The sequence below is a fragment of the Chiloscyllium plagiosum genome, unplaced genomic scaffold (assembly GCF_037043375.1).
Source record: "Chiloscyllium plagiosum isolate Xiang-an unplaced genomic scaffold, Cpla_swu_hap1 HiC_scaffold_18, whole genome shotgun sequence".
Lineage (NCBI taxonomy): Eukaryota > Metazoa > Chordata > Chondrichthyes > Orectolobiformes > Hemiscylliidae > Chiloscyllium > Chiloscyllium plagiosum.
Genome location: NW_028270156.1, coordinates 35,860,492 through 35,880,071, shown reverse-complemented (window position 1 = coordinate 35,880,071; position 19,580 = coordinate 35,860,492). Strand labels below are relative to the sequence as shown.

General features: G+C 41.9%; 1 protein-coding gene across 6 annotated transcripts in view; it reads left to right on the top strand.

The window, feature by feature from the left end:
• LOC122557768 (CD276 antigen homolog) overlaps positions 1 to 19,580 on the top strand; it is a 97,351-nt gene that overhangs the window by 18,616 nt on the left and 59,155 nt on the right. The window contains exons 6-11 of one of the 6 annotated variants that reach the window (XM_087996486.1): positions 2,045 to 2,125; positions 5,850 to 5,930; positions 7,760 to 7,840; positions 9,688 to 9,768; positions 11,572 to 11,664; positions 17,644 to 17,706. In XM_087996486.1, coding sequence (XP_087852612.1) covers positions 2,045 to 2,125; positions 5,850 to 5,930; positions 7,760 to 7,840; positions 9,688 to 9,768; positions 11,572 to 11,664; positions 17,644 to 17,706 — 480 coding nt within the window. The remainder of the gene's footprint in view (positions 1 to 2,044; positions 2,126 to 5,849; positions 5,931 to 7,759; positions 7,841 to 9,687; positions 9,769 to 11,571; positions 11,665 to 17,643; positions 17,707 to 19,580) is intronic. The other 5 variants (XM_087996489.1, XM_087996488.1, XM_087996487.1 and 2 more) reach the window with 5 other exon arrangements.

Genomic DNA, 19,580 nt, shown 5'->3' with positions numbered 1-19,580 from the left:
TCTCACCCTAAACCTATGCCCTCTAGTTCTCCCCCACCCCTGGGAAAAGACTTTGCCTCTTTAAGCTATCCCTGCCCCTCATGATTTCATAAACCTCCATAAGGTCACCCCTCAGCCTTCGACGTTCCAGGGAAAACAACCCCAGCCTCTTCAGCCTCTCCCTGTAGCTCAAATCCTCAAACCCTGGCAACATCCATGTCAAACTTTTCTGAACCCTTTCAAATTTCACAACATCCTTCTGATAGAATTGCATGTAATATTCCAAAATTGGTCGAACTAATGTCCTGTACAGCCGCAGCATGACCTCCCAACTCCCTTACTTAATACTCTGACCAATAAAGGAAAGCACACCAAGTGTCTTCTTCACTACCCTTTCTATCTGTGACTCTCCTTTCAAGGAGCAATGCACTCCAAGGTCTCTTTGTTCAGCAGCACTCCCTAGGACCTTACCATGAAGTGTATAAGTCCTGATAAGATCTGCTTTCCCAAAATGCAGCACCTCACATTTATCTAAATTAAACTCTGTCTGCCACTTCTCAGCCCCTTGGCCTTTTGTTCAAGATCCTGTTGCAATCCGAAGTAACCTTCTTCATTGTCCACGACATCTCCGATATTGGTGTCATCTGCAAACTTACTAAATATACCTCTTATGCTCACATCCAAATCATTTATATAAATGATGAAAAGTAGTGGACCCAACACCGATCCTTGTGGCACTTCACTGGTCACAGGCCTCCAGTCTGAAAAATAACCCTCCACCACCACCACCCTCTGTCTTCGTTCTTCGAGCTATTTCTGTATTCAAATGTGAGTTCTTCCTGTATTCCATGAGAGCTAACCTTGCTAACCAGTCTCCCATGGAGAAGCTTGTAGATTGCTTTACTAAAGTCCATATAGATCACATCTACCACTCTGCCCTCATCAATCTTCTTTGTTACTTTTAAAAAAAAACTTTTAAAAGTTTGTGAGACATGACTTCCCATGCACAAAGCCATGTTGATTATCCCGAATCAGTTCTTGCCTTTCGAAATACATGTAAATCCTGTCACTCAGGATTCCCTCCAACAACTTGCCCACCACTGACGTCAGGCTCACTGATCTATAGTTCCCTGGCTTGTCATTACTACCTTTCTTAAACAATGGTACCATGTTAGCCAAACTACAATTTCCACGTAACCCATGACCAGGTTCCTGATGGCAAAAGACATCTTTGTGTCTGCAACAACATCAGCACTCAGCAGAATCAAGATCACTGGGGCCAAATGGAGGACATGTTGGTCTCCTTCTGAAAATGACAGCTCCAGCCATCAGCAACACTGGGTCCTACATTGCACCAAAGCAGGTTTACTTACCACATTGTAAATGGTGGAGGACATCCATATTCTCCAGAATATTCAGCCTGAAAAATGCTTCAGAAAGCATCTCCCCTTCAGGTCATTTGCACTCTTGTTGCAAATCCTATGTACGTTATTCAGCACAATTCCTTTGTGTCAGGTTTATGTGGGTTCATTCCACATTCCAGATCTTCATCAAATTCTATCATGGAAATGCCAGAACATCATGTTGAAATAGATGCAGTTTACAGTTAACATCATTTGGGCAAGGCCAAAATCTGCCTTCTCAAAATCAAGAACTGGTTCCATTTTATTCTGAGAACACCACTGATCTATCCTTACACCAAACTAAATGATTTATTCAATGATTTAACCAGTTCAAAAATTTTCACAAGGGCATGCCACGACCATTTCAATCACCAAGTTATACAATTCTTCATATAATAGTTGACTCAGGTAAACGGATGGCATGAACAGCATACTGAGGTGTAAGACTCACAATGAGCAACAGCTCTGCAATAACTGAGAGAACATTAATGCAGCACTAATCTGAAAAGTAACATCATTTGTCCACAGAGACAGCTGCACTGAATCCAAATAAGATTTGTGTGAAATTCATGGTAACACAAAAGCTTTGTCAATACAGTTTGAACTCAAGCACGCTACTTGGTTTACACTGTCTGCTTTCTATTTTAATGTTGATGTTGCAGGGTCAGAGAATGAATATGAACAACCTGAAGGCACTGTTGGAAATGGACAGCAAAATGCACAGGATGACTCGAAAGAGAAACGTGAGTTGCAATCATTTAAAAATGTGAGCAATTAAAAATTAATCAGTGGATGCTGGACCATTCCTATTACATAACAATGGAATTTGTTCAAGACCTGATTAATGCGTATTGAGATGACAGCACATGTTTAAACATTGCCTTTGCAAATGAACTGCACTGTATATTATTCCCACCTGTCACATTGCTTGATTTCAGTGTGCTCTCAACAGCATGCATGTTGGTCATTTGTGTTAGGCATCAACAGGTCCTTATATTGCAAGGGGCACAAGTTACTTGAAGACAATTGCCAGTTCCTTTAGTGGACCTACATTGACACTACATAAATTAGTGCAATCACTTGTAAAACAAACATGTGCTCTTACACATTCACCAATGATGATAAAGTCTGAGGTAGCGTGCAGAAAGGTTTTCACTCGGCAGCAAGACCACAGGGGCCAAAATGCAGACAGCTTGGTCTCTTATGAAATGACAGCTTCATCCATCAGCAGCACCCAGGGAAAGGACTTAGCCTATTTACCCTATCCATGCCCCTCATAATTTTGTAAACCTCTATAAGGTCACCCCACAGCCTCTGACGCTCCAGGGAAAACAGCCCCAGCCAGTTCAGCCTCTCCCTATAGCTCAAATTCTCCAAACCTAACAACATCCTTGTAAATCTTTTCTGAACCCTTTCAAGTTTCACAATATCTTTTCAAAAGGAAGGAGACCAGAATTGCACGCAATATTCCAACAGTGGCCTAACCAATGTCCTGTACAGCTGCAACATGACTTCCCAACTCCTATACTCAATACTCTGACCAATAAAGGAAAGCATACCAAATGCCTTCTTCACTATCCTATCCCCACTTTCAATCAGCTATGAACCTGCACTCCAAGGTCTCTTTGTTCAACCACCCTCCCTCGGACCTTACCATTAAGTGTATAAGTCCTGCTAAGATTTGCTTTTCCAAAATGCAGCACCTCACATTTATCTAAATTAAACTTCATCTGCCACTTCTCAGCCCAATGACTCATCTGATCAAGATCCCATTGTAATCTGAGGTAACCCTCTTCGCTGTACACTACACCTCCAATTTTGGTGTCATCAGCAAACTCACTTACTGTATCACTTACGCTCACATCCAAATCATTGATATAAATGACAAACAATAATGACCCAACACCGATCCTTGTGGCACTCCACTGGTCACAGGCCTCCAGTCTGGAAAACAACCCTCCACCACCACCCTCTGTCTTCTACCTTTGAGCCAGTTCTGTATCCAAATGGCGAGTCCTCCCTGCATTCCATGAGATTTAACCTTGCTAATCAGTCTCCCATGGGGAACCTTGTAGAATGCCTTACTCAAGTCCATATAGATCACATCCACTGTTCTGCCCTCATCAATCCTCTTTGTTACTTCTTCAAAAAACCCAACCAAGTTTGTGAGACACGATTTCCCATGCATAAATCCATGTTGACTATCCCTAATCAGTCCTTGCCTTTCCAAATACGTATACATCCTGTTCCTCAGGATTCCCTCCAACAACTTGCCCACTACCGAGGTCAGGCTCACTGGTCTATAGTTCCCTGGCTTGTCCTTACCACTTTTCTTAAACAGTGGCACCACGTTAGCCAACTCCCAGTTTTCCGGCACTTCACATGTGACTATCGATGATACAAATATCTCAGTAAAAGGCCCAGCAATCACTTCCCTAGCTTCCCACAGAGATCTATGGTACCCCTGATCAGGTCATGGGGATTTATCCACTTTTATGTGTTTCAAGATTTCCACCACTTCCTCCTCTGTAATATGGACATTTTTCAAGATGTCACCATCTATTTCCCTACCTTTTATATCTTCCATGTCCTTTTCCACAGTAAATACTGATACAAAATACTCGTTTAGTATCTGCCCCATTTTCTGCGGCTCCACGCAAAGGCCGCCTTCCTGATCTTTGAGAGACCCTATTCTCACCCTAGTTACCCTTTTGTCCTTAATGTATTTGTAAAAACCCTTTGGATTCTCCTTAACTCTATTTGCCAAAGCTATCTCATGTTCCCTTTTTGCCCTCCTGATTTCTCTCTTACGTATACTCCTACTGCCTTTATACTCTTCTAAGGATTCATTCGATCTATCCTGTCTATGTTGTTCATTGCTGGCATGCATCAGCAGGTCCTTATATTACAAGGGTCAAAAGTTACTTGAAATGAATCTCCAGCTCTCTTAGTGGCCTTACATTGTCACTGCACAAATTAGTGCAGTCACTTGGAAAACAAACATATGGTCTGCCAGTTACATGAATGGTTAAAATGTCTGAGATAGCATGCACTAAGGTTTTTTACTCGGCACTGGGCTTGAGATGCAGGTGGAGAAATTAAAAAGGAGGGATGTGCTATCCTCTGAGAGGAGCATGTGGTATCCACACAGGTGCTTAGAATGGGAGCAGAGCAGGTGAATGTGGTAATGTCATTCCAAGACCATGAGTGCTGTTCAGGAATACCGTTAATAATCTCCCTCACGTTGTTGATGTGATTGTGTTCATGTAGAGAGACCACTTCATCCCAACCACACCATTCACCACATCCCCATCATCCAAATCCCAACAATCAGTCCTCAAATCCAAATTTGTCTGATTAACTCCTTAGTCACACCGGAACACTGTGCCAAAACCGGCACATACTACCTATGGCCCTCAAACACTGGCAGCTATTCAAGCATGCAGTGTTCAACTGTTTCTACACATTTCAATGACCTTTCATCATTTGATATGATTCCCCAAAGAACAGAGATTTCTCAGAGCAGTGGTCAGCTTTACAAGATGAAAGCCCTTAGTTTAGAAATCAGTGCCAATCAAAAAGCATGGACTAAAAGGGAAAAATATACAATTTCCACATAACCCATGAGCAGGTTCCTGATGGTAAAAGCCATTTTCATGGCTATGACAGCATCAGCATTCAGGATAACCTTCCCCACCAAGATCAATGGAGTCAAATTGTAGGTTGGTCTCCTTATGAAATGAGAGCTTTAGCCATCAGCAGCATTGAGTCCTATATTCCGCTGTAGCATGTTTACGGACCTACGTTTGTGGAGGACCTCCGTGTTTTCCAGAATTTTCAGCCTGGAACACTCATCAGAAAACATCTCCCCGTTTGGTCGTCTGCATTATTGTTGCAAATGCTGTTTACATTAGTCAGCAAAACTTCTATGAGTCAGATTTTTGTGTGCTCAGTTCCCAGTCTAGGTCTTGAGCAAATTCCATCTTGGAAGTGCCAGAACATCATATTTTAAAAAATGCAGTGTCATAGTTAACATTGTTTGGGTATGGAAAAAACCTGCCATCTCAAATTCAAGAACTGATTGCATTTTCTTCTGAGAACTTCACTGATCTATCCTTACAACTAACTAAATGATTTATTCAATGGTTTCACAAGTGCATGTCAGGACCATTTCAATCACGGAGTTATAGAATTCATCATACAATAGTTGACTCAAGTAAATGGATGGCATGAACGGAAGTCTAGGGTGTAATCTATACAGTGAGCCACAGCTCTGTAATAATTGAAAGAACATAAATGAAGCACTAATCTGAAAAGTAGCATTATTTGTCTACAGAGACAGCTGCACTGAGCTCACGTAAGGTTTGTATGAAATTCATGATCACACAAAAGCATTGTCAATGCAGTTAATACTTGCAAACATTGCTGTGTTCACACCGTCTATTTTAAATTTTGATGATGATGCAGGACCACAGAGTTTCTCTGAACAACCTGAAGCCACTGTTGGAAATGCACAACAAAATGCAAAGGATGACTCAAAAGAGGAAGGTGAGTTGCAACTACTTAAAAATGTGAGCAATTAAAACGTGATTATTTGGGTGCAAAACCTGACCTGATCGATAACTCTGAAAATGAAATTTGTTCAAGCCGTGGTTTTGAGATGGTAGTACATGTTTAAATGTTGCCTTTGCAAGTGAGGTGTACTGTACATTATTCCTGCCCGTTGCATTTCTTGATTTCAATGTGCTCTCAACGGCATTCATGTTGTTCATTGGTGGCAGGCATCAGCAGGTCCTCATATTCCAATGGGCAAAAGTCACTTCAAGAGAATCTCCAGCCCCTTAAGTGGCCTTACATTGTCACTACACAAATTAGTGCAATCACTTGTAAAACAAACATGTGTTCTGACACATCCATCAATGGTTTAAAAAGTCTGAGGTAGCGTGCATAAGATTTTACGAGACATTGGGTTTGACAACAAGAAGGAGAAAGTTAAAAAGGATGAATTATCTGCCCTCTGAGAGGAGCATGGGGTATCTACACAGGTGTTTAGGAGCCAATGGTAGCAGAGTAGGTGAATTTTGCAATGTCATTCCAAGACTATGAATGCTGTTCAGGAAAATTTTGAACAATCGCACTAAAGATGTTGATGTGACTGTGTTCATGTAGAGAGGCCATTTCATCCAAACCACACCATTTACCATACCTGGATCATCCAATACCCAACAATCAGTCCTCAAATCTAAACTTGTCTGATTAACTCCTTAGTCACACACTGAACACTGTGCTAAAAGCAGCACACACTACCAATGGCCCTCAAACACTGACAGGTATTCAAGCATGCAGTGTTCAAGTGTTTCTACACATTTCAATGACCTTTCATCCTTTGACATGATTTCCCAAAGTACAGAGATTTCCCAGAGCTGTGGTCCGCTATGGGAGTTAAAAGCCCTTAGTTTAGAAATCAGTGCCATTCAATATGTATAGACTCAAAGGGAAATATGTACAATTGCCACGTAACCCATGACCAGGTTCCTGATGGCAAAAGCCATCTTCGTGACTGTGACAGCATCAACACTCAGGGAACCATAACCGAACAAGATCAATGAAGGCAAATGGGGACAGGTTGGTTTCTTTGTGAAATGACAGCTTTAGTCATCAGCAACGCTGGGTCCTACACATTGCACCAAAGCAGATTTACTTTGCACATTGTACATGGTGGAGTCCCTCCCTGTTCTCCATATATCCAAACTGAAACAGCCTTCAGAAAGCATCTCCACTTTTCATCCTTCACAGTATTGTTGCAAATCCTATGTACATTACTCAGCACAATTTCTGTATGTTAGATTTTTGTGTGCACACCCCACATGCCAGGTCCTTAGCAAATTCCAATTTGGAAATGCCAATATATCATTTTTAAAAAGACATTGATTCACAGTTGACACCATATGGGCAAGGTAAAAATCTGCCATCTCAAATTCAAGAACTGATTGCATTTTCTCCTGTGAATTCCACTGATCTATCCTTACACCAAACTAAATGATTTATTCAATGATTTAACCACTTCCAGACATTTCACAAGTGCATGCCAGGACCACTTCAATCAACAAGTTGTAGAATTCTTCATAAAATAGTTGACTCAGGTAAACAGATGGCAGGAACAACAGACTGGGGCGTAATACACACAGTGAGCAACAGCTCTGCAATAATTAAGAGAACGAAAGTGGCATCATCTGTCCATAGGGACAGCTGCACTGAACTCAAGTAAGGTTTGTGTGAAATTCAAGATCACACAAAAGCATTGTCAGTGCAGTTCATACTCGCAGATTCTGCTGAGTTTACACTGTCTGCTTTATATCTTGATGACGATGATGCAGGATCACAGAATGAATCTAAACAACCTGAAGGCACATTTGGGAATGGACTACAAAATCCAGAGGATGTCTTGAAAGAGAAAGGTGAGTTGTTACAATTTAAAATTGCAAGCAATTAAAAAGTAATCATCTAGGTGGTAGACCTGACCTAATAATACATATCTCTGACAATGGAATTTATTCAAGACTTGCTAAATTGGTATTAGCTGACAATACATGTTTCAACTTTGCACTTACAAATGAAGTGTACTGTATATTATTCCCAACTGCCATGTTGCCTGATTTCAATGAGCTCTCAACAGCATGCATGTTGTTCATTGGCTGCCTGTATCAGCAGGTCCTTATATGACAAGAGGCAAAAGTTATTTGAAGAGAATCTCCAGCTCCTTTAGTGACTTACACTGTCACTACACAAAAGAGTGCAATCATTTGTAAAACAAACATATGGTATGACACTTCCATGAATGGTTGGAAGTCTTAGGTAGCATGCACTAAATTTTTCACTGGGCATTGGGCTCAAGATCTAGATGGAGAAAGTAAGAAGCAGGGATGTGCTGCCCTCTGAGGGGAGCATGTGGTATCCACACTGATGTTTAGGAGCCAATGGGAGCAGAGCAGGTGAATGTTGCAATGTTGTTCCAAGATCATGAATGCTGTTCAGGAAAATCATTAACAATCTCACTCATGCTGTTGATGTGATTGTGTTCATGTAGAGAGGATACTTTGTCCCTACCACACCATTCACCACATCCCCATCATCCAACTCCCAACAATCAGTCTTCAAATCCAAATTTGTCTTCATCACTCATTCATCATTCACTGAGCACTGTGCCAAATCTTGCACAAACAACATAAAGCTCTCGAACACTGGCAGTTATTCAAGCATGCAGTTGTCAAGTGTTTCTACACATTTCAATGACCTTTCATAATTTGGTATGATTTCCAAAAGTACAGATATTTCTCAGAGCTGTGATCAGCTGTGCAAGATGAATGCCCTTGGTTTAGAAATCAGTGCCATTCAATATGTATGGACTCAAAGGAAAATATGTACAATTACCACATAACCCGTCAGCAGGCTCCTGATGGTAAAAGCAATCTTCATGGCTGTAACAGCGTCAGCACGCAGGTGAACATTAGCCCACCAAGATCAATGGAGTTGAATTGTGGTCAGATTGGTCTCCTTGTGAAATGACAGCTTCGGTCATCAGCAACACTGGTTCCTATATTGCACCGTAATAGGTTGACATACCCACATTAGTGGACGACCTCCATGTTCTCCAGAATTTTCAGCCTGGAACACTGATCAGAAAGCATCTCCCTGCTTGGTCCTCTGCACTATTGTTGCAAATCCTGTTTACATTAGTGAAATTTCTAGGTGTCAGATGTTTGTGTGCTCAGAGCTGACTCTCGGTCTTGAGCAAATTACATCTTGGAAATGCCAGAACATCATTTTTAAAAAGATGCAGTGTCCTAGTTAACATAGTTTGGGTATGGTAAAAATCTGCCATCTCAAATTCAAGAACTGATCGCACTTTCTTCTGAGAACTCTATTAATCTATTCTTACATGAAAGTAAATTATTTATTCAATGATTTAACCACTTCAAAACATTTCACAAGTGCATGCCAGGACCATTTCAATTACCATGTTATAGAATTCATCATATAATAGTTGACTCAGCTAAATGGATAGCATGAACCAAAGACTAGGGTGTAATATACACAGTGAGCAATAGCTCTGCAATAATTGAGAGAACATTAGTGCAGCCCTAATCTGAAAAGTAGCGTCATTTGGCCATGGGGACATCTGCACTGAACTCAAAAAAGGTTTGTGTGAAATTCATGATCAACAAAATCATTGACAATGCATGTCAAACCTGTGAAAAGTACTGGGTTTACACTGTCTGTTTATATTTTGATGCTGATGATGCAGGATCACAGAATGAATCTAAACAACGTGAAGGCACTTCTGGGAATGGACAACAAAAAGCACAGGATGACTCGAAACAGAAAGGTGAGTTGCTACAATTTAAAAATGCAAGCAATTAAAAAGTACACATCTCAGTGAAAGACCTGACCTAATGCATAATTCTGACAATGGAGTTTGTTCCAAGACCTGATAAATGTTATTGAGATGACAGCACATGTTTAAATGTTGCTTTTGCAAATGAGGTGCACTGTACATTGTTCCCGCCTGTCACATTACTTGATTTCACTGTGCTCTCAATGACATGTGTGTTGTTCATCAGCTGCGTGCGTCAGTAGGTCCTTATATTACGAGGGGCAAAATGTACTTAAAGAGAATCTCCAGCTCCTTTAGTGGCCTTATATTGTCACTGCACAAATTAGTGTAGTCACTTGTGAAACAAACATGTGCTCTGAACCTTTTGTGGATGATTAAAAATTCTGAGGTCGCAAGCGCTAAGGTTTTCACGAGGGGTGCGAGTGAAGAAATTAAAAGGGAGGGATGTGCTGTGCTCTGAGGGGAGCACATGGTATCTACACTGGTGTTTAGAAGCTGATGGAAGCAGAGCAGGGTGAATGTTGCAATGTCATTCCAAGACCATAAATGGTGTTCAGGAAAATCTTTAACAATCTCACTCATGTTGATGTGATTTTGTTCATGTAGAGAGGCCATTTCGTCCCAATCACACTATTCAACACTTGCCCATCATCCAACTCGTAACAATCTGTCTTCAAATCTACATTTGTCTGTTTGTCTCCTTCATCACTGACTGAGCACTGTGACAAAAAAACATAAAGCCCTCAAACACTAGCACTTATTCAAGCATGCAGTGTTCAAGTGTTTCTACACTTTCAATGTCTTTCAGCATTGGATATGATTTCCCAAAGTACAGAGATATCTCAGAGCTGTGATCAGCTGTGCAAGATGAAAGCCCTTGGTTTAGAAATCAGTGCCATTCAATATGTATGGACTCAAAGGAAAATATGTACAATTTCCACGTAAGACATGAGCAGTTTCCTGGTAGTAAAAACCATCTTCATGGCTGTGACAGCATCAGCACTCAGGGAAACGTAAGCACACCAAGATCAATGGAGTTGAATTGTGGATAGTTTGTTCTCCTTGTGAAATGACAGCTTCAGCCATCAGCAACACTGGGTTCCATATTGCATCGTAGTAGGTTTACATACCCACGTTTGTGGAGCACCTCCATGTTCTCCATTTTCAGCCTGGAACACTCATCAGAAAGCATCTCCCTGTTTGGTCCTCCACACTATTGTTGCAAATCCTGTTTACATTAGTCAGCAAAATTTCTATGTGTCAGATTTTTGTCCCCACTCTAGGCCTTGAGCAAATTCTATCTTGGAAATGCCAGAATATCATTTTTAAAAAGATGCAGTGTCATAGTCAACAGTGTTTGGGTATGGTAAAAATCTGCTACCTCAAATTCAAGAACTGATTGCATTTTCTTCTGAGAACTCCACTGATCAACCCTTACAGCCAACTAAATGATTTATTCAATGATTTAACCACTTCAAAACATTTCACAAGTACATGCCAGGACCATTTCAATCACAGAGTTATAGAGTTCATCATGCAATAGTTGACTCAGGTAAATGGAAGGCATGAACAGAAGTCTAGGGTGTAATATTTACAGTGAGCAACAGCTCTGTAATAATTGAGAGAACATTAATGCAGCACTAATCTGAAAAGTAGCATCATTTGCCCATAGGGACATCTGCACTGAGCTCAAGTAAGTTTTGTGTGAAATTCATGATCACACAAAAGTATTGTCAATGCAGTTTCTACTCACAAACATTGCTGGGTTTACACTGGTTATTTTAAATTTTGAAGATGATAATGCAGGACCACAGAGTTCCTCTGAACAAATTGAATCGCATGTTGGGAATGCACAACAAAATGCAAAGGATGACTCAAAAGAGGAAGGTGAGTTGCTACAACTTAAAAAGGTGAGCAATTAAAATGTGATTATCTGGGTGCAAGACCTGACCTAATCCATAACTCTGACAATGGAATTTGTACAAGATGTGGTTTTGAGATGGCAGTACATGTTGCCTTTGCAAATGAAGTGTACTGTACATTATTCTCGCCTGTCGCATTTCTTTATTTCAATGTGCTCTCAACGGCAGGCATGTTGTTCTTTGGTGGCAGGCATCGGCAGATCCTTATATTCCAATGGGCAAAAGTTACTTCAAGAGAATCTCCAGCCCCTTTAGTAGCATTCCATTGTCACTACACAAATTAGTGCAATCTCTTGTAAAACAAACATCTGCTCTGAGACTTTCATGAATGGTTAAAAAGTCTGAGGCAGCATGCACAAGCTTTTTACGAGGCATTGGGTTTGAGATCCAGATGGAAAAATTATAAAGGAGTGATGTGTTGCCTTCTGAGGGGAGTACGTGGTATCTGCACAGGTGTTTAGAAGCTGATGGAAGCAGAGCAAGTGAAGGTCACAATGTCGTTCCAAGACCTCGAATGCTGTTCAGGAAAATCTTTAACAATCTCACTCATGGTGTTGATGTGATTGTGTTCATGTAGATTGGCCACTTTGTCCCAAGCACACCATTCACCAGATCCCCATCATCCAACTCCCATCCAAATTTGTCTGATTATCTCCTTCATAACTCACTGAGCACTGTGTGAAATCTTGCACAAACAACATAAAGCCCTCAAACATTGGCAGCTATTCATGTATGCAGTGTCAAGTGTTTCTACACTTTTCAATGACCTTTCATCATTTGATATGGTTGCCCAAATCACAGAGATTTCGCAGAGCTGTGATCAGCAATACAAAATGTATTGGTCTAGAAATCATTGCCATTCAGTATGCATGGACTCATGAGAGGCAACACACCAACCACGAGTCTCGTTCATTCCCAACAAACCTTCTATCTGAGCCTCTAACTATTGAGTCCCCAATGACTAACACTCTCCTCCTTTCCCTCCTTCCCTTTTGTGCAACAGGGATGGGCTCTGTGCCAGAGACCTGGACTCCACTGCTTGCCCCTGTTAAGTCGTCCCCTCAACAGTATCCAAACCAGTGTACATGTTTTTCAGGGGAACGACCACAGGGGATCCCTCCACTGACTGTATTTTCCCCTTTCGAACAGTCACCCAGCTTTCTTCTTGCTTAGGAGTAACTACTTCCTTGTCACTCCTATCTATCACAGCCTCTTCTTCCTGAATGATCCGAAGTTCATCCAGCTCCCGCTCCAGTTCCCTAACATGGTCTTGGAGGAGCGAGAGTTGGGTGCATTTCCTGCAGATGTACTTGGATGGGGCACTTAATAGTGTCCCTGACCTCAAACATCATGCAGGAGGAACATTGCTCTCCCTGCACTGCCATCCCTGCTAGTCCCCTAGTCATGAAGTAAAAAGAGACACTTATCTGATATGACCCTGGTCTTTAAGGTTGGAGGAGGTGGTTGGGTGGGAGACTCTACAAAGGTAGGGACTCGGGTTGAGAAGACACTGACTTATATAGCAGGATGGAAATAAATGTAAGAAGTCCCTCCTTTCCCAGAAATCTCTGCTCTCTGACTTCAAATTTAAAAGCACAAATCAGAGACTCACCCCTCCCCACAGGCCCCTGGTCCAAGCTCCCGCCCTTCAAGTTGTTGCTGCCGCTGAAAAACAGAAATGGTTGGTGTGTTGCCTCCCAGGTGCCAGGGTCCGTGATGTCACGGATCGTGTCTTTGGGGTCCTGAAGGGAGAGGGTGACCAGCCTCAAGTCGTTGTCCATGTATGTACCAACGACATAGGTAGAAAGAGGGATAGGGATGTAAGGCAGAATTTCAGGGAGCTAGGGTGGAAGCTGAGAGCTGGAACAAACAGAGTTGTTATCTCTGGTTTGTTACCCGTGCCACGTGATAGGCAAGGAATAGGGAGAGATATCAGCTAAACACATGGCTGCAAGGATGGTGCAGGAGGGAGGGTTTCAGGTTTTTGGATAATTGGGGCTCATTCTGGAGAAGGTGAGACTTGTGCAAACAGAATGATCTGCACTTGAACCAGAGGGGTACTAATATCCTGGGTGGGAAATTTGCTAGTGCTATTCAGGTGGGTTTAAACTAGCTCAGAAGGGTGATGGGAACAGGAAGTGTAGTTGCAGTGCACAGGAGGATGAGAGTAGGAAGGACAGGGACAGGATTTCAGGGTCACAGGAATATGCTGGCAGACGGCAAACTGGTTTGAAGTGTGTTTACTTCAATGCCAGAAGTATCTGAAATAAGGTAGGTGAGCTTGCAGCATGGATAGGTATCTGGGACTTCGATGTTTTGGCCATTTCAGAGACATGGATAGAGCAGGGTGAAGAATGGATGTTGCAGGTTCCAGGGTTTAGATCTTTCATTAAAACAGGCAAGGCGGTAAAAGAGGGGGAGGTGTGGCCTTGTTAGTCAAAGATAATATAACGGTGGCTGAGAGAATTTTTGCTGAGGACTCGTCTACTGAGGTAGTGTGGGCTGAGGTTAGAAACAAGACAGGAGAGGTTACACTGCTTGGAGTTTTTTATAGGCCTCCGCAGAGTTCCAGGGAAGTGGAAGAGAGGATTAGCAAAATTATTCTGAGTAGGAGTGAAAGGAACAGGGTGGTCATTATGGGGGACTTTAACTTCCCCAACATTGACTGGAAATGTTATAGCTGTAGTACGTCGGATGGATCAGTTTTTATCCAATGTATACAGGAGGGTTTCCTGACACAGGATATTGAAGGGCTGACAAGAGGGGAGGCCACACTGGATCTGGTGCTTGGCAACGTATCAGGCCAGGTGTTTGATTCATTTGTAGGTGAGGACTTAGAAGAGAGTCACCATATTTCAGTTACGTTTAGATTAGCGATGGAAAGGGATAGGTATATGCCACAGGTCAAGAGTTATTGATTGGGCAAGGGCGTTTATAATGCGATTAGGCAAGAATTAGGATGCATAGAATGGGGTAGCAAAATGCAGGGGATACAGACAATCAAAATGTGGTGCTGGTTTAAGGAACAGATATTGCGTGTCCTTGATAGGTATGTCCCTGTCAGGCAGGGAGGAAGTGATAAGGTAAGGAAACCGTGGTTTACTGCAGAAATTGCATCTCTAGTTAAGAAGAAGAAGGAGGCTTATGTGTTAATGAGGCAAGATGGTACAGATGAGATGATGGAGAGTTACAGATCAGCTAGGAAGGATTTAAAGAGAGAGTTAAGAAGAGCAAAGAGCAGACATGAGCAGTCTTTAACAAATAGAATAAAGGAGAACCCTAAAGCTTTCTATAGGCATGTGAGGAATAAAAGGATGGTGAGAGGAGGAATAGGGCCAGTCAAAGAAAGAAGTGGGAAGTTGAGTATGGAGCCTATAGTGATCGGAGAGGTGCTAAATGAACATTTCTCATCGGTGTTCATTCAGGAAAAGGAGAATATTGTAGAGGAGAAGAATGAGGTACAAGATATTAGACTAGAAAGGATCGAGTTAGTTACGCACAGGTGTTATCAACTCTAGAAGGACTGAAAGTAGACAAGTCCCCTGGGCCGGATGGGATTTATCTGAGGATTCTCTGGGAAACTAGGGACCAGATAGCAGAGCCGTTGGCTTTGATATTTGAATCGTCATTATCTATAGGTTTAGTACCTGAGGACTGGAGGATTGCAAATGTGTTATTGTTCAAGAAGGGCAGCAGTGATGACCCAGGTAATTATAGACCAGTGAGCCTTACTTCTGTTGTAGGAAAGGGTTTGGAAAGGATTATAAGAGATAAGATTTATAATCATCTAGCAAGCAACAATTTGATTTCAGATAGTCAACATGGTTTCGTCAAGGGCAGGTCGTGTCTCACAAACCTCATTGAGTCTTTTGAGAAGGTGACCAACCATGTAGATGAGGATAGGGCAGTTGACGTGGTATACATGGACTTCAGTAAACCTTTGATAAGGTTCCACATGGTAGGCTGATGGAGAAAATGCAGAGGCATGGAATTGAGGGTGATTTAGCAGTTTGGATTAGAAACTGGCTTTCTGGAAGAAGGCAGCGAGTGGTGTTTGATGGAAAATATTCAGTTTGGAGTCCAGTTACTAGTGGTGTGCCACAAGGATCTGTTTTGGGACCACTGCTGTTTGTCATTTTTATAAATGACTTAGATGCAGGCATAGGTGGATGGATTAGTAAATTTGCAGACGACACTAAAATCGGTGGAGTAGTGGACAGTTTGGAAGAATGTTACAGGTTGCGGGGGGACTTGGATAAAGTGCAGAATTGGGCGGAAAGATGGCAAATGGAGTTCAATGCAGCTAACTGTGAGTTGATGCACTTTAGGAAGAATAACAGGAAGGCAGAGTACTGGGTCAATGGAAAGATTCTTGGTAGCGTGGATGTGTGGAGGGATCTTGGAGTCCATGTGCATAGATCACTGAAAGTTGCCACCCAGGTGGATAGTGCTGTGAAGAAGGCATACGGTGTGTTAGGTTTCATTGGTAGAGGGATTGAGTTCCAGAGCCGCAATGTCATGCTGCAACTATACAAAACGCTGGTGCGGCCACACCTGGAATATTGTGTACAGTCCTGGTCGCCCCATCATAGGAAGGATGTGGAAGCATTGGAAAAGGTGCAGAGAAGATTTACCAGTATGTTGCCTGGTCTGGAGGGAAGGTCTTATGAGGAAAGGCTGAGAGACTTGGGTCTGTTATCATTGGAAAGAAGGCGGCTCAGGGGGGATTTGATAGAGACATACAAGATGATCAGAGATTAGATAGGGTAGGCAGTGAAAGACGTTTTCCTAGGATGATGACATTAGCTTGTACAAGAGGGCATAACTATAAATTGAGGAGTCATAGATTTAAGACAGATGTCAGAGGAAAGTTCTTTGCAGAGAGAGTGGTAAGGGCGTGAAAGGCCCTACCTGCTAATGTAGTCAACTCAGCCACAAAAGGGAGATTTAATCAATCCTTAGATAAGCACATGGATGATTTTGGGGTAATGTAGGGGGACAAGCTGAGAATAGTTCACAAGTCGGCGCAATATCTGTTCTGCACTGTATTGTTCTATGTTCTATAAAGGGAAATATGTAAATTTCCACATAACAAATGACCCGGTTCCTGATGGCAAAAACCATCAATGTGTCTGCGACAGCATCAGCACTCAGGGGAACTTTAGCCCACCCATCAAGATCACTGGAGTCGAAATAGGGACAGATTGGTCTCCTTATGAAATGACAGCTTCAGCCATCAGCAATGCTGGGTTCTACATTGTATCAAAGCAGCTTTCCTTACCACATTGTACCTGGTGGAGTTCGTGCCTGTTCTGCTGAATATTCAAACTGAAACAGCCTTCAGAAAGCATCTCCACTTTTCGTCCTTTGCACTGTTGTTGCAAATCCTGTGTGCGTTATTCAGCACAATTCCTTTGTGTCAGATTTTTGTGTGGTCACTCCACATACAAATTTCATCGTCTAAGATCCAGAACATCATTTTTAAAAAGATGCAGTTTACAGTTAATACTATTTGGCGAAGGTAAAAATCTGCCGACTCAAATTCAAGAACTGTTTGCATTTCCTTCTGAGAACACCAGTGATCTATCCTTACATTCAACTACATGATTTATTCAATGATTTAACCACTTCATGATGATTCACAAGTCAATCACCAATTTGTAAAATTCTTCATGCAATAGTTGACTCAGGTAAATGGAAGGCATGAACGGAAGTCTAGGGTGTAATATTTACAGTGAGCAACAGCTCTGTAATAATTGAGAGAACATTAATGCAGCACTAATCTGAAAAGTAGCATCATTTGTCCATAGGGACATCTGCACTGAAAACAAATAAGGTTTGTGTGAAATTTATGATCACACAAAAGTATAACCAATGCAGTTCCAAGTCACAAACACTGCTGGGTTTACATGATCTGCTTTATGTTTTGATGCTGATGATGCAGGATCACAGAATGAATCTGAACACCTTGAAGGTACTGTTGCACAGGATGATGCAAATGAGAAAGGTGAATTGTTACAACTTAAAAATGTGAGCATTTAAAAAGTGATTTTCTGTGTGTGAGACCTGACCTATTGCATAACTCTGATAATGAAATTTGTTCAAGACCTGATAAATTGGTATTGCGATTGCCAAAGGGCAGAAATGGCTGTCACGAGGAGTCATAATTTTAAAGTGATTGGAGGAAGGTATAGGGCTGATTTCAGCTGTTGGATCTTTATGCAGAGAGTGGTGAGTGTGTGGAATGCACTGCCGGTGGTGGTAATAGAGTCAGAGACATTAGGAACATTTAAACGACTGCTGGCCAAGCAAATGGATGCCAGCAAAGCAAGGAGGGTGTTTGTTCGGTTGATCTTAGGTTGAGATAAATGCTTGATGCAACATCATGGGCCAAAGGGCCTATGCTGTGCTGTACTGTTCTCAGTTCAATGTTCCATGTTCTACCTGTTTAAACTGTGCCTTTCCAAATGAGGTGTACTTTACATTATTCCCACCTGCCACATTTCTTGATTTCAATGTGCTCTCAAATCCATGCATGTTGTTCATTGTCTTCAGGCAGCAGCAGGTCCTTATATTCCAAGGGGCAAACTTAAAGAGAATCACCAGCTCCTTTAGTGGCCTTACATTGTCATTGCACAAATTAGTGCAATCACTTGTGAAACAAACATATGCTCTCACCCTTTCATGAATGGTTAAGAAGTCTGAGGTAGCATGCACAAGTTTTTTACTAGGCGTTGGGTTTGAGAACTAGATGGAGAAAGTAAAAAGGATGAATGGTCTGTCCTCTGAGAGGAGTACGTGGTATTCACAAAGGTGTTTTAGAGGCAATAGAAGCAGAGCAGGTGAATGTCACAATGTTGTTCCAAGACAATGAATGCTGTTCAGGAAAGTCTTTCACAATCGCAGTCATGTGACTGAGTTCATGTAGAGAGGCCATTTCGTCCCAAACACACCATTTCCCATACCCTCATCATCCAATATCCAACATTCAGCTCCCAAATCTACATTTGACAGACTAACTCGTTAGTCACTCAATGAACACTCTGCCAAAACCGGGACACCCTACCAATGGCCATCAAACACTGACAGCTATTCGAGCATGCAGTGTTCATGTGTTCCTACACATTTCAATGACCTTTTATCATTTGATATGATTTCCAAAGTACAGAGATTTCCCAGAACTATGGTCAGCTATATTACATGAAAGCCCTTGGTCTAGAAATCAGTACCATTCAATATGCATGGACTCAAAGGGAAATATGAACAATTTCCACGTAACCCATGACCATGTTCCTGATGGCAAAAGCCACCTTTGTGTCTGCGACAGCATCAGCACTCAGGGGAATCTTAGCCCACTAAGACGACTGGAGGCGAAATAGGGACACGTTGGTCTCCAGCTTACATTATTCAGCACAACTTCTATATGCCAGATTTTTGTGTACTCGCCCCACATGCCAGATCTTGAGCACATTCCATCTTGGAAATGCCAGAATACCATTTTTGCAAAGACATAGTTTCATAGTTGTAAACATGTGGAGTAGGTAATCACCTGCCTTCACAAATTCAAGAACTGATTGCATTTTCTCCTGTGAACTCCACGGATCTATCCTTACACCAAACGAAAAAATTTATTCACTCATTTAACCGACTTCCAGACATTTCACAAGTGCATGCAAGGACCATTTCAATCACCAACTTATAGAATTCTTCATGCAATAGCTGACTCAGGCAAAGGAGAGAATGAACAGCAGATGAGGACATGATACACACCGGGCACAGCAGCTCTGCAATAATTGAGAGAAATTCATGCAGAACTAATCTGAAAGGTAGCATTATTTGTGCATCAAGACAGTGGCACTGAACTCAAATAAGTTTAGTTTG